This window comes from Mercenaria mercenaria, chromosome 12 (assembly GCF_021730395.1).
Source record: "Mercenaria mercenaria strain notata chromosome 12, MADL_Memer_1, whole genome shotgun sequence".
NCBI lineage: Eukaryota > Metazoa > Mollusca > Bivalvia > Venerida > Veneridae > Mercenaria > Mercenaria mercenaria.
The window spans coordinates 31,813,405-31,831,433 of record NC_069372.1 but is presented as its reverse complement, the minus strand read 5'-3'; the positions used below and the strand labels follow the sequence as shown (position 1 = coordinate 31,831,433).

Below are 18,029 nucleotides of genomic sequence, written 5' to 3'. Positions count from 1 at the left end.
ATCTTCACTTCTCTCAATGGATGCATCCTCTTTCATATCTTTTGTCATAGAAATCTTTTCCAACTCATCCTCGAGTTCATCTTCTTCTACTCTGTGTTTAACAGGGTGAAGGTGATTTCTATGCAAAGTTTTCTCCCTCTTTGTCTTTAATGATCTCAACTTGAAGACAGGAATGTCTGCTCTAGGTTGCTCTATTACCTCATATATTTCTTCTTCGAATTTGTCTGAGATCTTATGTTTGCCCTCGAATTTCATGATTTTCACCAGAACTTGATCGCCAACATTCACTTTTGCTGCTTTAGCTTTAATATCGTAATCTTTCTTTTGTTTTGCTCTTGCTTTGTCGTTGTGTTCTTTTACTATACATCTTGTCTTCTTCATGCGATCTTTCAAGTCTTCTAAATATTCCTGGGTGCTCTTTTTGGTGTTGCTATCTTCAGTTGCCTGTTCAAACATTGCATCAATTGGTAACTTTGCCTTCCGGCCGAACATAAGTTCGAATGGTGCAACATCTGTTGACTCATGTGGAGTGCAATTGTAAGCATACACTAGGGAAGGTACATATCTCTTCCAATCATGTTTCTGTGAGGTTTCTAGTGTGCCTAACATGTTTAGTAGACTTCTATTGAAGCGCTCTGGTGTCGAATTTCCCATCGGATGGTATATTGTTGTATGGCTCTTTTTCGTGTTTAAGAGTTGGCAAAGTTCTTTGATTATTTCTGATTCGAAGTTGGCCCCTTGGTCTGAATGCAGTCTAGTAGGTATCCCATAGTGTATGATGAAATTGTTGTAAAGTGTTTCTGCCGTTGTCTTTGCAGTTTGGTTTCTGGTTGGAATTACTAGTGCGTACTTTGTGAAATGGTCTGTTATTACGAGGATGTTTGAAATTCCACCTTTAGATTCTTCTAAGGTCAAAAAGTCCATGCAGACCAACTCTAGAGGATATGTCGTTGTTACGTTTACCAGAGGCGCTCTACTGTTCACGTTGCTCTTCCTTCTCATGCATCTTCCACACTTGTCTATGTATGTTTCCACATCTGTATACATCCCTGGCCAAAAATATCTTTCTCTTAGTAGCCGGTTCTTTCTCGACCAGGGTGTCCAACATCTGTGTGTAGTCCTTTTAGCACGTCTTTTCTTGGAATAACTAGTTGTTCTTTAATGTTTTCGCCATCCTCTACTTTGCGATATAATATGCCCCTCTTCATGATAAAATTCTTGAAATATCTCCTCATAACTATGTCTTCTTTTGTAAGGTTCTTTGTTGGTATCTTGTCGTCGAGAACAGCACGTCTCCATCTATCTATCACTCTATCTTCTCTTTGGCTTCTTCTTATTTCCCTGAATTCAACTTGGGAAGTGACTTGACTTGGGTCTTCTGTAGCTTCTACGATGTCAATATTTTCACACGGTACTGTTTCTATGTAAGCTGGAATGGTTATGGTGCTACATATGGCTCTAACTGTATCATTCTCTATCTTTGTATTCTCAATGTCTTCTTGTTTGTCTTCAACCAATTCTTTGTCAAACGGGTATCTGCTTAAGCCGTCTGCATCTCTATTCTTGATTCCGGCTCGATAAAATATGTGGAAGTCATATTGACCTAGTGCTGATGCCCATCGTTGACCTGTGGCGTCCAGCTTGGCAGAAGTAAGAATGTAGGTCAACGGATTATTGTCAGTGAGGACTGTGAAGTGGTTAATTTGAAGATAATCGGAAAACTTCTCTGTAATGGCCCATTTTAATGCCAAGAATTCTAATTTGTAAGCGCTGTAGTTTTTCTCCGATTTTGTTAGCGATCTGCTTGTGTAAGCTACTACACAGATGAACCTGCCATCTTTCTGATAGAGAACTGCTCCTAAGCTCTTGGTCGAAGCGTCAGTGTGGAGTTCAAATGGCTTTGTAAAATCTGGGTAGGCTAATATGGGAGGTTCTGAAAGTGTTTTCTTGAGGTTTTCGAATATGTGTTGTTCATTTTCTGTCCATGTCCATTCTTTGGTATTCTTCTTTGAGCCTTTCTTGGTTGATGTCGGTGGTAATAGGTCGGCCAATGGTCTGGTAATCTTGCTGAAGTCTCGTATAAATCTACGGTAATAGCCCGCAAACGCCAGGAAGGATCTCAATTCATCTGAATTTGATGGAGTAGGCCAGTTTCTGACTTTATCGATCTTTTCTGGATCGGTTTCTATTCCGTCTTCAGAGACAACATGCCCAAGGAAGTTTACTCTTTTCTGAATGAAGAAACATTTCTCTGGTGATAATTTCAGTTTGCACTCTTCAAGCCGTGTTAATATGAGATCTAGTCTTTTGACGTAATCTTCAAATGTTTCGGCAAAGACTATTAAGTCGTCAAGGTAAATTACACAAATGGTCATATTGTAGTCCCCTAGGCATTCCTCCATCAGTCTCTGGTAAGTTGCTGGCGAGTTGCTTAGTCCAAATGGCATCTTAAGGTATTCAAAAAGACCGAGACGCCCCATCGTAAATGCTGTTCTTTCTTTATGACTTTTTTTCTATTTCGACCTGATGGTAACCAGCTTTCATGTCTATGGTGGTAAAGTATTTACTTCCTTTTAAAATATCAAACACTTCTTCGATGCGGGGGAGTGCGTATGCATCTTTAATGCTCCTATCATTAAGTAAACGATAATCGACGCACATGCGAAGCTTCTTGTTCTTTTTCCGTACCAGAACTACATTGCTTGCCCATGGTGATTTGGACTTTCTTATAATCCCTGCTGTAAGAAGTTGGTCCAGATGTTGTCGCACTTCTTCTATCATTGCTGGTGGAATTCTACGGTGTCTTTGTTTGGATGGTGCTTCATATCCAGGAAGAAGGTCAATTCTGTGCTTTATCTTGTCGCACTGCCCAATATCAGCATCTCTAACTGAGAATATACTTCTGTGTTTCTCTTGTAGTTCCTTAATTTCAAGTTTTTGTTGTTGGTTAAGGGCATCACTTGTATCAATGTGTATCTTATTGAGTACATCTTCTTTGTCTATTTCTTCTTGTACCTTTCTCATACTATCATGATCTATTGTAACTGGTTGAAGTTCACAAAGTATCGACTTTGGTGGAATTATAACTGTGTTGGTGGTTAAGTTTGAAAGGTTTACTGTGACACCAGGGTTCTTTCTGTATTTGTAGTTCACTACCGCAGGTGCTATATCAATGTATGAAGGCAGGTTAGATTCTTCAGACTCGTGTATAATGGCTGATGTGTCGTGGTATTCCATCTCTCTATCTGTATATGCGTTGACATTTATTGTTTCATTTGGTTTCAGTATTATTCTTTCAGGTACAGCACTTCTGACAATGGCAATCTTCTGTTTATTTTTCTTAAGTTCTCTTTCCCTAGTCACTATACATCTGAATGCCAAATACCAAGGCGTTTTCATACCATGTCTCTGGGCCTTTTGTAAAAATTGAATCCCAAATTTGTCTTTGTAGTCTGAGATAAGCTGATTTAATGCGTTGGTACCAAGTATTACTGGTGTTCTTGCAGAATAACTGGTGTATGGACTGATTAAAAATAAGCATGAATGTTTGTTGGAATCTGGAAGACTCTCTGCACTGTTAATTTCCAGTTCAATGTAACCTTCATATGGAAGCTTCTGTCCATCAGCACATTCAATATCAATAAAATCTTTCAGTGGTTCTACTTCAATGTCTGAAAATTTGTCCTCATAAAGTGATTTGGATATAACACTCACACAACTGCCAGTATCAATCAATGCTGTAACTTTTATATCGTTCAAGGAAATTTCTGTTTCATTTGTGTCGCCTACAAGTTTGGGATCTTTGATGGTGCCCTTGTCCGATCCCACAACAGGAGCACTTAAGCGTTTTTTGGACAGTTTCTTGCTATATGGCCTTTCTGGTGGCAACTGTAGCATTCAATGGTCATTGTTGTTGATCCTAATGGTCTTCTAGGTCTAAAACTACCTCGACCTCTTCCTCTGTTGTCGCCTCTACCTCGACTCCTTCCTTGTGCCCTGTTATATCCATACCCATGACTCCATGGTGGTGGGTAATAGCTGTCATAACTCTTTTTTTTTGTTCTTCTTTGTCTTTCTCTAAATGGTCTATTCTATCATTTAGTTTCTTCAGGAGCTCTTTGACCTCTGCCATATCATTATTCTCTTTCTTGTCTATGTTCGCTGCTGCACTGCACTTCTTTGTTTCTTTATCAGACTCTTTCATTTCGGCCTCTATCTTTCGCAATCTTGAAGCGGTCATAATCTGAGATCATATCATTCTTATAAGCTGCCTAATGTTTTATTTCTGGTCTAAGTCCTTCAAGCAAAACTCTCTTTAGTTGTTCATCATCTGTGCTGCTAAAACCTTTCAGTGTTGCAGCCTGTGAAAATAGTTCTTCTAATCTAGAAGTGTATGTTGTGATGGATTCGTTTGGTTTCTGTTAACATGAGAAGAATTTACAAAGTATGCTTTCTTTTGTCTCTATATTGCCAAATGTGCTTTCTAATTTGTCAATTATTTGTCTGACAGTCACTCCTGTTCCTAATCTCCGGACAACATCACTGGCATTCCCCTTTAAAGCTCTCCTGATTCCCTGTAATATCTGTTCTTCGCTAAACACTTTCTCTACTATCAGTGCCTCAACTTCAAATTTGAATGTAGCCCAACTAACTTCCCCTTTATTTTCTTCTCCATAGAAACTAGGGAGTTTTGGGAAGTGATATGATCCTCCATATTTTGGGGTATCACTACTACTGGCTGAAGGCAGATGAGGTGCAGTACTTGTTTCTCCTAAATGTGGCTTTAAGCTGAATGCTGAGGGCTTTGTTTCACTAGGTGGTTTTGCTTTCGAAACTCCTAATGCCTTAGCCTGGGCTTTGTTAAATTTCTCTAATGCGTCCGAGTTTTCAACTCCTAATATTTTCAGTGCTTGCAGCAACTGATCCTCCTCTTCTGTCACATGCTTTGGTCCTCCCGTTGCCTCACTAAGTTTATCTTCCTCTCCGTCCATCTTTTATTTCAATTATACAAAGTTCACTTCAATACAATATCACCACTTTTTATTTCACTTCAACACGAATGTAACACTATTTCAAGTGTCTATGTATCTATGTTTTATTCAAAATGCACAACAGTGTCCCTTTAACTTTTCTTCATTAAAGTTGTACTATTCACAGTGTCCCTTTAACTTTAATTGATTCAAGTTGAACTTTTCACAGTGTCCCTTTAACTTTTATTCATTTAAGTTGCACTTATCACAGTGTCCCTTTAACTTTCAATTATTCAGTGTCTCTTTCACTTTTATTCCTTCACAGTGTTATTTTAATTTTCATTCACTCTTGTTTCACTTTCAAGTTTTCACAGTGTCCCTTTAACTATAATTTAGTTAAAATGTCCCTTTAACTTCAATTTATACACAGTGTACCTTTAACTTTCATTTTTTTGCAGTGTCCCTTTAACTATGACTCTATGAGTATGGTTTGTTTTTAATTTGATACATTTCTATACACAACCAACACCAGTCCATTTTTTAACACATACATTTTTTCTAACTATTTTTACTAATGTAATGTAAAGTGCATTACACATATTTTTGAAACTGTAATGCATTAAAATTACAATTACATGTAATGCAAAAATGCATTACACATTACATTTAATTACTTACAAAATTGTAATGCATTGTAATGCATTAAAATTACATTTTTGCATTACCCCATGTCTGCTCCACGTATGAGTCAAAAATATTTTTAAAGGTAGTCAATTCTGAAATATTTACTTATTTGATTCATGAAAATATCAGAACACAGTGAATCTGAATTAAAAAGCACAGTATTGAAATAAATGTGAATTGATCAAATTATAGAAATGGATAGTTTTTTCTTGTATTTTGTTTTTTTTAATATTGAAAATTTATACTTTTACAACTTCAAATGCATAGTTAAAAATATTTAAATTATTTAAATCAAAGTAATTGGGAATATTATTTCTAATTCAAATGTTTTAATTAAGTGTCCTTTATGAAAGAATGACATACTGTCAGTTTTTCACACCTTAACACATTCTATGTTGTCTGCGTTTTCCAATATCCTTCTTTACCTATATGGTCTGCATAAGAGAAAACCCTTCTTTGTGTATGTGGTCTGCAGTCACTCTATCTGTATGTCATCGTTTTACCTTGTCCCTGCGGTCACGTCGTCCATAACATCAACCTGGAACTAAGTTTTACTGAAATGAATATTGTTCGTCTTCGGCTGTACTAGTTATTCCGAAACATAAAAAAACATGTAGTACACGACAACTATATGACAGGTCATTCTGAAACGCGTTCCGGGTTGTCCCATGGCTGTATCGTCAGCGGTTTAGGACATGCCCGGAAACACGTGAAAATGAGGTAAACAATAAAATTATGTCAAAATAGATGCTTTGCTAATTTTAATTAATCTAGCTTAAATGACTCGATTCCACTTCATAGCACTGTGACTATGTATTATTAGATTTCATAGGACATGCTATGATGATTTGACGATTGTTTAATTTCTTACTAACATGATTGTTTATACAAAGTGTATACGTATTCGGAAATCTCCTTTTTCGGATGGACGGTAAACTTTTAGAAGATTATTTCGCAATTGTCGACACAGTGTTTGTTGGTGTTAAAGTAATTTTGTATAGATAAGACCTATTGTTGTTAGTTAGTGTTGGTATTGTATTGCACAAGGCTAGTCAAAATAATGCGACGTTCAGATTGTTTTTTTTATTTGTGACCGGGCAATCTAAACGTCAAAGTTTTGAAGGACCAAAATAATAGAGTATAAATCACAGTACACAGTCATGTAAAGTTATTGGTTTTATCCCTTGCGCATATTGGCGTGTAGACACGGTAAACTTTATAAATCGTGTACAGTACATACATGGGTTTAAATCACCCAATTCAAAAATTCGTAATTTTGGATATTATTTGATAACTTTTACATAAATCAATGATGAATTGAATCCCCTTTTGATACATGTAAGTTTTATTTGAATTTATGGCCAATTCGTGACATAATTGGCATTTAAACCTATAGCATACATGTAAAGGGTAGGCAGCGATGAAAATTTCTTCCATGAAATTACTTCCACTATTTCGGTCTTTCGAGTGATTGACGCGAGTGGGGATATTGCTCATATGAAAAAATTATCTCAATGTTTCCTAGGATCGCATCAATTTTGTTGGACTAGCACAAGGCTAACCCCTATCTCTTTAAGGTTATCGGCGTACTTATTCTTTTCTCAGTGACTGCTCAATTTACATATTACTGTTTCAAATATACAACTCGCTGGGCATAAAATGACCTGTAAACTATCTTTTGAGAACAAATATTTTCAGTTCTACAATCTAGGTCAATGAAAATAATGACACTGATACATGCTGGTAAAGAGTACTTCCTCCAAGGGAGAGCACCATATTATCAACGTAATCGAACTATGGAACAGTTTTCAGACAATAAAAACTCTACATTGCTCTTACCGTCATTTATAGAACTTTTAGGCATTCTGGCTACCAACCAAGCTGGAAAGCCATATAAATCTCGCTGCTAAAATTTACATATTGTGAAATTCAAGTCTATGAATGCAACACAACCAGATATTGTTTTAAATAGTTTCAAGTCCAATTTAAAATCTACAGTTGATCTAGAATAAAACAGTTAACAGTCACAACTATGAAAAAGAACCAGAACAGTACTTAACAACAATGTATTTATCTTTTTGTAACTACTGGCAATGTGGGCACAGATATTAACTATGCCTTCTAACAACACTTTTATCAGTACAAAATGACAGATCTATGGGTTCAGTGCTCACATTTGTCACACTGTGCCCACTTAACAATCACCAAGTTTATACAATTTTTCAGAGCAGGTGGTGAAAACTTTCCAGCATCATACTGCCTTTTAAATTTGACTGGTCTGGACTGACAAAAAGACAGCTGTCTCCTAACGGAACCAGTGCGTTGATTCTGAAATACAATAAAATGAACTCATAAGACCTAGAAATAACTTTATAAAGTCTGTGAGCTGGACAACCATAGCGCAGAAAATATACAGGTACTGAACTACTTGTGCATTTAAAATCAGTGTTGGATGTGGGCAGCATTGCATTTTTAGCTCACCTGTCACAAAGTGACAAGGTGAGCTTTTGTGATCGCGCAGCGTCCGTCGTCCGTCCGTGCGTCCGTCAGTCCGTGCGTGCGTGCGTAAACTTTTGCTTGTGACCACTCTAGAGGTCACATTTTTCATGGGATCTTTATGAAAATTGGTCATAATGTTCCCCTTGATGATATCTAGGTCAAGTTCGAAACTGGGTCACGTGCCATCAAAAACTAGGTCAGTAGGTCTAAAAATAGAAAAACCTTGTGACCTCTCTAGAGGCCATATATTTCACAAGATCTTCATGAAAATTGGTCAGAATGTTCACCTTGATGATATCTAGGTCAAGTTCGAAACTGGGTCACATGGCATCAAAAACTAGGTCAAATAATAGAAATACCTTGTGACCTCTCTAAAGGCCATATTTTTTATGGGATCTGTATGAAAGTTGGTCTGAATGTTCATCTCGATGATATCTAGGTCAGTTTTGAAACTGGGTCACGTGCGGTCAAAAACTAGGTCAGTAGGTCTAAAAATAGAAAAACCTTGTGACCTCTCTAGAGGCCGTACTTGTGAATGGATCTTCATAAAAATTGGTCAGAATGTTCACCTTGATGATATCTAGGTCAAGTTCGAAACTGGGTCACGTGCGGTCAAAAACTAGGTCAGTAGGTCTAAAAATAGAAAAACCTTGTGACCTCTCTAGAGGCCATATATTTCATGAGATCTTCATGAAAATTGGTCAGAATGTTCACCTTGATGATATGTAGGTCAAGTTCGAAAGTGGGTCACGTGCCATCAAAAACTAGGTCAGTAGGTCAAATAATAGAAAAACCTTGTGACCTCTCTAGAGGCCATATTTTTCATGGGATCTGTATGAAAGTTGGTCTGAATGTTCATCTTGATGATATCTAGGTCAAGTTCGAAAGTGGGTCACGTGCCATCAAAAACTAGGTCAGTAGGTCAAATAATAGAAAAACCTTGTGACCTCTCTAGAGGCCATATTTTTCATGGGGTCTGTATGAAAGTTGGTCTGAATGTTCATCTTGATGATATCTAGATCAAGTTCGAAACAGGGTCATGTGGGGTCAAAAACTAGGTCAGTAGGTCTAAAAATAGAAAAACCTTGTGACCTCTCTAGAGGCCATACTTGTGAATGGATCTCCATAAAAATTGGTCAGAATGTTTATCTTGATGATATCTAGGTCAAGTTCGAAAGTGGGTCATGTGCCATCAAGAAGTGGGTCAGTAGGTCAAATAATGAAAAAACGTTGTGACCTCTCTAAAGGCCATATTTTTCATGGGATCTGTATGAAAGTTGGTCTGAATGTTTATCTTGATGATATATAGGTCAAGTTTGAAACTGGGTCAACTGCGATCAAAAACTAGGTCAGTAGGTCTTAAAATAGAAAAACCTTGTGACCTCTCTAGAGGCCATACCCTTGAATGGATCTTCATGAAAATTGGTCAGAATGTTCACCTTGATGATATCTAGGTCAAATTTGAAACTTGGTCACGTGCCTTAAAAAACTAGGTCAGTAGGTCAAATAATAAAAAAACCTTGTGACCTCTTTAGAGGCCATACTTTTCATGGGATCTGTATGAAAGTTGGTCTGAATGTTCATCTTGATGATATCTAGGTCAGGTTTGAAACTGGGTCAACTGCGGTCAAAAACTAGGTCAGTAGGTCTAAAATTAGAAAAATCTTTTGACCTCTCTAGAGGCCATATTTTTCAATGGATCTTCATGAAAATTGATCTGAATGTTCACCTTGCTGATATCTAGGTCAGTTTAGAAACTGGGTCACGTGCGGTCAAAAACTAGGCCAGTAGGTATAAAAATAGAAAAACCTTGTGACCTCTCTAGAGGCCATATTTTTCATGAGATCTTCATGAAAATTAGTGAGAATGTTCACCTTGATGATATCTAGATAAATTTCAAAACAAGGTCACGTACCTTCGAAAACTAGGTCAATAGGTCAAATAATAGAAAAACCTTGTGACCTCTCTGGAGACCATATTTTTCAATGGATCTTCATGAAAATTGGTCAGAATTTTTATCTTGATAATATCTAGGTCAAGTTCAAAACTGGGTCACATGAGCTCAAAAACTAGGTCACTATGTCAAATAATAGAAAAAACGACGTCATACTCAAAACTGGATCATGTGGGAAGAGGTGAGCGATTCAGGACCATCATGGTCCTCTTGTTCATTAATGCTCAAGGGCAGACTCAAGCAAACAGTTCTTCAGTCACTGCATTACTGTTCAGAATGTGCACAGTCTTTCAGCATTTAGCATTCTCTGTTATCCATGAACAGTATTACGCTTGAAACAGAAGATGGTACCGGCATTCCAAGAAAAAAAATTGAGCAGAGTGACGTCATACCAAACGTCTTTATTGCACTGGAGCAGCTAATATTGGTTTTTGGGTAAAAACAGCTATTTTGGGGAATAAAAAGTTAGGTTACAAAGGAAAAACATTATTTGTAAGTATTAAAATACTGAATATAAACAAACTTACCAGTAGACCAGACATTTTTGCAAAAATATAGCGGCTCATTCAAGCGTGAACCTCCGGTCACTGATTTGCATACTGTACTCACCAATAGGGGGCGCAAAACTTGGGAAATTCCGTGAAAGGGGATTATGCCGATAATATGGATGCGCCAATAATATGGAGTTCGAGTATAACTATGTTCCTGATCAGGAGATAGGTACACCGAAATTTGCCGAGACATATTGATCAGGCTATTCAGCATGTCCTGCATGTGTACTGGCAACCAGTTCAACTGAAACATGTATAAATTTGGCAAAATTGGTGTACTAGGTGAAAATGGGGAACACAGCTGAGTCCACCTATTGATGAGCATGCCTGTGTGATTCTAGAGGTATGGACCCCAATCCCTAGAAACCACTGTTAGGAATTGTCTAGAAGTTTTTTCATATAGTGTGGGTTATTTACATACTGAATTTGCATGACTACAAATGAAATAGCAAAAAAGATTCAAGCAATATTTATCTAAAACTTGAATCTAAATGGTTCAAAGAAACCAGCATTCAGTCAGTTGTTTACATTTTTTCTAAATGTGAATAATCTAAGAACATCACATTAATCACATGGAATTGAACATGTACAAATAGATTAAAGAAGGTGTAGGTAAAAAAATTCAGCTCCAGAGATGTTTATAATAATGCTGTTACGGATCGCTTGAATTGAAATGAACCCCGTAATTTATGTATAGAATGAAATGCCATATTAAAAATGAAATGCCATGGACTCACCTTTTACTTTAAAATCTTTTTAATCCATTTTTCTTTTCATCAGACATAAAATAAGCCATATAACACAATATGACGATGAGTTACACACAAGTTTAAAATGGGTACTGCTTTCTGCAATATTTTGCCTGCCATTACAGTTGTGATGTGTTCGAGGTACTCTTCATTTTGAAAACGAATAGGCGATTAGAATTGTTATTTATTGAACTTTTCATGAATTTTAAACGTTGAAAGGTATGTTTTTTCATGACTTTTGTTGAAAATGGTTTCAGTTAAATTCATAAATATACAAAATGATATTCAAAAACTGTATATAAACTATAACCATGTGCTATGAACTTGCGAATCAGTTTCTCACGAGAGTCAGTGCACAGATGTTGTGGTTTGACACTGGTTAGGTAACGAAATGGGGTTACGGTATAACTTAATGGATGCGACCATCACAAAAAAATTGCGTCAGTTAAAGACACATCTGACAGTTTTCTATATGTATATAGGCTAAAATTTTCCTACAGACAGAATTTCTTTAAACTTTGTGTACTGACTGAAAATCAAGTTTAAAACAGTGCTCAAACTGAATATTTTACCAATTCAGATACCAGTTTACCGGTAAGTACAAGATTGGTAACAGTACCCAAGTGCAGATTTCTCTTTCTTGCTAGGGTCCTGTCTATTATATTTTAGGATGAAAGTTTTTCAATGCACTTAATGATGCTTTGTTTTGTGATGATATATTGAAGGTCAAAAGGTTATGGTCAGGTAAGCATTCTCACCAAAAAGTGTGATAAGTCAAAATGTACAGTAATGCTTATATTGTATTACAGCAGTGATATAAAAGAATGTGAGGCTGAGCCAGCAGGTCGCCGAATCTTGGCACAGTTAAAGAGTGAGACTGGCGAAATTACTGGCAGTGCATTTGATCTTCCTGTCGATATCACAGTAGACAAATTACAGCTGATTTGTAATGCTCTCCTTCAGAAGGTATGCTAGAAGGACAGTCAAGTATTGCTTGAATTATTAAACACTCTGGTTATATTGATCTGGATTGCCATGCTAATAAATTTGTTCTTACTAACTCATTGTCTTTTAGCTCATGTTAGCTATCTACTTAAAAGTAATGACTTTCAGTTGACATATGGTAACTCAAGAATTCTTTGGTCTAGGATCATGAAAGTTGATAGGGAGGTTGTTCATGACAAGTCAATGACCCCTATTGATTTTGAGGTCAGTAGGCCAAAGGTCAAGGTCACATTGACCTGGAACAGTTAAACCATTTCCGGATAATAACTTGAGAACGCTTGGGCCTAGGATCATGAAACTTAAGAGGGAGGTTGATCATGACCAACAGATGACTCCTACTGATTTTGAGGTCAGTAGGTCAAGGTCACATTGACACAGAACAGTAGAACTTTATTTGCTAAATAACTAGAGAATGCTTTGGTTTAAGATCACACTTAATACAGAGGTCACTTATGACTGGTAAATGACCCGTAATTATTGATTTGAGGTCAGTGCATCAAATGTCTAGTGCACAGTGACCAAATAATTTCTGTTCCATGAGCAGTTACTGAATGCGTCAAGGGGGGCATTTTGTGTTCTATTGCATGTACTGAACTACTACTACTATGATTTAGTTATATGTTAAAGTAATACTGTAAAACACTTATTTTTCACAAGAGCTTTTATTTTTATGCCCCGAAGGAAGGCATATAGTTTTTGAACCGTCTGTCTGTCAGTCTGTCGGTCTGTCCGCATTTTTCGTGTCCGGTCCATATCTTTGTCATCGATGGATGGATTTTCAAATAACTTGGCATGAATGTGTACCACAGTAAGACGACGTGTCGCGCGCAAGACCCAGGTCCGTAGCTCAGAGGTCAAGGTCACACTTAGACATTAAAGGTTATTGCATTGATGGGCGTGTCCGGTCCATATCTTTGTCATCAATGGATGGATTTTCAAATAACTTGGCATGAATGTGTACCACAGTAAGACGATATGTCGCGCGCAAGACCCAGGTCCGTATCTCAAAGGTCAAGGTCACACTTAGACATTAAGGGATAGTGCATTGATGGGCGTGTCCGGTCCATATCTTTGTCATGGATAGATGGATTTTCAAATAACTTGGCATGAATGTGTACCACAGTAAGACGACGTGTCGCGGGCAAGACCCAGGTCCGTATCTCAAAGGTCAAGGTCACACTTAGACATTAAGGGATAGTGCATTGATGGGCGTGTCCGGTCCATATCTTTGTCATCGATGGATGGATTTTCAAATAACTTGGCATGAATGTGTACCACAGTAAGACGACATGTCATGCGCAAGACCCAGGTCCGTAGCTCAAAGGTCAAGGTCACACTTAGATGTTAAAGGTCTTTTTTCATGATAGTGCATTGATGGGCGTCTCCGGTCCATATCTTTGTCATTCATGCATGGATTTTAAAATAACTACGCATAAATGTGTGACACAGTAAGACGACGTGTCGCGCGCAAGACCCAGCTCCGTAGGTCAAAGGTCCTAAACTCGAACATCGGCCATAACTATTCATTTAAAGTGCCATCGGGGGCATGTGTCATCCTATGGAGACAGCTCTTGTTGCTAATATTTTTGAATTTCATCCAAAGTAAATTCAAAGTTTTTGTGAAAAAGTTGACAGTATATTCATGACATATTCAAAATTTTGCAAATAAATAGAACAGGACAAATAAAAACAGATGTGTTATATATAGTTCATGCAGATATATAAGTAGGTAAATTTTGTTTTTGTGTACTACAAATTTTTTTTGTAGTGGGGTTACTTAGATTTACTGGTATATACCATTGTTCATACATCTGTCAGTCCAAATTCATGTTGTGTATATCTCAAAAACTATTTTACCTAGAGTCATCAGGTGTCATAGGGAATTTTTATACAGCACATGAAGTTGTGCACCTGAGGTTTTGTTTTGGATTTTACTCAATAAAGCCACATTTATGGCACTGAAAAGTCAAAAATATACATAAAGGGCCTAAAATTTGTGTCACATATCTAAAACAGTGGTTAATAGTGAGTCATGAAACATTATAGGGTTGTTATTCAGCATGAAATATAACTTAGTCTTAGTTTATTTTAGGTCGATTGTGAAGGAAGTTCTACAACTTAAATTAATCACTCTCGACACCTCATTCCTAATGGAATCCATCACCACGAGGGTATGAGAGAAGAGCCCAGTTTCCCTTTTAATGCTGAGCGCCAAGCAAGGGAGCTACTGGTACCATTTTTCACATCTTTGGTATGACGCGACTGGGGATCGAACCCATGACCTCCCACACTCGAAGTGGATGCTCTACCACTAGGCTTAGTGTCTTGCATTGTTAGCAAGTGGAATAGGGCCATACAGTTACAGGAGGCACTAGTGTATAGTAGAATGTGTTTGTTGTATAAATGAAGTAATGTTTTGATTGTATGCCTTTTATAAGTAAGGGTGATAGATGTACACTCTGTTAGGTAAAGAAAGATATTAAGTTTCTTGATAACTAAATGTAAACACAATATTTATGTATTGGAGATGTGTATTTTAGGAGGAAAAAGTTCCATATTCATTCTTTGTACATGATAAAGAAATAACAGAGAAGCTTGATGCTACCCTAGATGAGAAGATATTAGAAAGTTCAGAACAGGTGTTAGATATCATATACCAGCCACAGGCAGTGTTTCGAGTACGGGCTGTTACACGATGTACCAGTTCTATACCTGGCCATGCAGAGGCAGTCATTGCTGCACAGTTCAGTCCAGATGGCAGGTTTGTGTTTCTTATGTTCATGCTATTAAAGTGTTAGCCCTGTCTATGTGTGCAGTGTTCATACATGCCTGTGTTCTGTGTGTATGTTTATGTGTGCACAAGATCATGCTTGGCAGATAACTTTGTTATGCATTGTCAGATTTTGAAGAAAAGCACAAAATTTACTACAGTATTAAGATGACACTGGGCAAGCAAATCCAGACCACTACCTGAGAGGTCAAGGTTACACTTAAGAGTTCAAAGATTAAAGGTAATTTTTGTTCTCTGCATTGCAACTTTTTAATGCCGCTTGGATTTTCATAAAATTTTCACCCAACTTTTTTAATGATATGAAATGCAGTTTAAGGTAGTACGCTAATGGATATCAAAAAACTTGGCCATAGCTTGAGGGTGCAAGAGCAAAAAAAGAAAATCTGAACAGTCTCCCCTTTAAACCTTTATGGGTCTTCTCCGACGGGCCATAGCATTGCTTTAAGTTTTTTTATGCAGAAAGGGCGTATTATGTTTTAACGTGGGTCCAATTTTCCCTCCGTCCCCCGTCGTCCGTTTGTCCGTTAGCAATTTGTGTCCCGGTCTTTTAACCGAACCCCTTTAAGGATTTCAAGGAAATTTACACAAATGTTCACCACACCGAGACGTTTTGCAGGGCTGTTTTGGGTTGTTTTGTTTAAAGGTAAGGTACACTGGGAGCAAAGGTCATTCCTTTGTTTCGGTCCGCTCTGAAACTCTTGAACCCCTTGAAGGTTTAAAAAGAAAATTGCAAAATGTTCCCCCCAAAAAAGGACGTGAGGCGCATGTTTGGATGATTGTGAAAGGTAAAGGGTCACTTGGGGGTCAATCAGTCATTTTTGTGCCCACTCTGAAACTCTTGCGCGGAAAAGGTTTCAAAGAAATTAGCAAATGTTCACCACATGAAACCTTGCAGCCCAAATTTGGGGAACTGCTTCAAGGTCAGGTCACCAAAAGGGTGGGGTAAAATTGTTTCTTTGTGTTTTGCTTGATTGCAGTGCTTTTTTTTTTTTGGCAGATCTTTTTTTGTACTTCAATAATTTTTTTTTTTTTTTTTTTCCCCTTTTTTTACTAAAAAAGCTTTTTTTAAATTTTTTTTTGCCGTAAAAAAAACCCGGCCCCCTTTTTTCTTGGGGCAACTTGGTCCCCCCCAATTTTTTTTTTTCTCCTTTCCTAAAAAATTTTTTTTGGGAAATTTTTTTTTGATTTTTTTTTTTGGACTTAGTTTGTTTTTTTAAAGTTTCCGGCCAGTTTTGGGGTACCGCATCGAAAATTTTCCCCCTCCACAGGAAAAAGCCTGGGCGATTTTCCCGCTCGGCGCTCGTTTAAAGTTTTCCCGGGCTTTTTGCCTCCTAAAAATTGAAAAATGGTTTAGGGCATTTTGGTGGTCAAATCATGAAAAATAAAAACAAGAGGGGAACCCCTACCTAAATTTTTTTCCGGGTTTATTTAAAAAGGCACCTTGTTCCAAAAAATTAAATCGTGCATCACAAAAAATTTTGAAAATTGTTGCGTTAGGTAAACCCAAAAAAGAAAAGCTTTTCAAGGGACATTTTTTTTTTCCCCTGCAGATTAGGGGGGGGGTTTGGGGGGAAAAGGTTGTGCCCCTTGGCGGGGCCAAAATTGGGGGAAAATTTTCCAAAGGAAGGGGCGGGGGTAAAAAACCCCAAAAAGCGAGGCGCCAGGTCGCAGGGGTAAAAGGTGGTCAAACCCTCATGGAAAGGTTTACCGCCCATTTGGGGTTGCCTCTATCTCTAAACCCCCTTGGGGAAATTTTGAAATTTGGGGTCAAATGTCACTATCCAGTGATGGGAGAAACCAATAAATCGCCGGCCCCCAAGTCGGGGTCACAATTGGGTCAAGGTTTTGGCCCCCTTTCAGGGCCCGCCCGCCTCCAAAACCCCTTGAGGTTTTCCAAAAACTTTTGTCAAATGATCACCCTCAAGACGGTGCAAATTTGGTCAGCATTTTGGCTCAAGGTAAAGTCAAACTCAGGGTTTCAAAGGTTTGGGGCCTTCCTTTTGGTGTCCGTGTGTACCCCTAACCCCCCTTGAAGGATTAGTTAAAAATGTGTCAAAGAAATTATCCCGACGGTGCAAAACTATGAGTCAGCCTGCGGTAAAAGGTCAAGGTCACACCAAAGGTCAAAAGGTTTACCTTTCTTTCGGCCCCGCTTAAATTCTCTAAACCCCTAAAGGGAAATTTTTATCAAACTTGGGCCCAATGTCCCTCTCAGGGATGTCGAACTCAAAAGCAGCCATGTCGGCTAAGGTCAAGGTCAAATTGGGGGTAAAAGGTTGAGCCTTCCTTTTGGCCCCCTTCGTATCTCCACAAGATGTGTGAGAAAACCCCATGATCAGCCGGGCCGCCTAAAGGTTTAAGGTAAAACTTGGGAAAAAGGTTTGAGCCTTTCATTTTGTGTCGGCTCTGTACCCCCCAACCCTAAAGGTTTTTTCTTTAAAATTGGGCAAATGTTTCACCTCCTAAAGAACATTGAGTCACCCTGTCAACCAAGGTCAAAGGTTTTGAGCTCTGTTCCCCTAAACCCCTTGAAGGATTTTTCATGAAACTTTGCTAAAATTTCCCCTATCAAGCGATTGCAAAAACCCATGAGTCAGCCATGTCAGTCAGGTCAAGGCCAAACTAAGTTTAAAGGGTTTTAACCCCTTTCAATTTCCAAACAGTGGGGGGGATTTAGTGTTTTTCGACTCCCTTTTAAATAAGTTATTGTAGGAGTTTTTTCCAGACATGTATAATTAAAATATTGGGATTACCCAAAGGTAAAAAACTAGAAACGGGTCAAGTTCAACAGGCACTGAAGAAACTAAAAAAGCCTTTTTGGCCCCC

At 37.9% G+C, this 18,029-nt stretch overlaps 1 protein-coding gene across 2 annotated transcripts in view; it reads left to right on the top strand.

Moving 5' to 3' along the window:
- The first annotated feature begins 6,197 nt into the window (after nucleotides 1-6,197).
- Nucleotides 6,198-18,029, top strand: part of LOC123533603 (notchless protein homolog 1-like) — a 154,669-nt gene continuing 142,837 nt past the window's right edge. The window contains exons 1-3 of one of the 2 annotated variants that reach the window (XM_045315317.2): nucleotides 6,198-6,374; nucleotides 12,217-12,373; nucleotides 14,953-15,173. In XM_045315317.2, the coding sequence (XP_045171252.2) occupies nucleotides 6,286-6,374; nucleotides 12,217-12,373; nucleotides 14,953-15,173 (467 nt within the window). In that variant the 5' untranslated portion in view covers nucleotides 6,198-6,285. Of the gene's footprint in view, nucleotides 6,375-6,466; nucleotides 6,586-12,216; nucleotides 12,374-14,952; nucleotides 15,174-18,029 lie in introns of those variants that run through there. The other variant, XM_045315319.2, reaches the window with a different exon arrangement.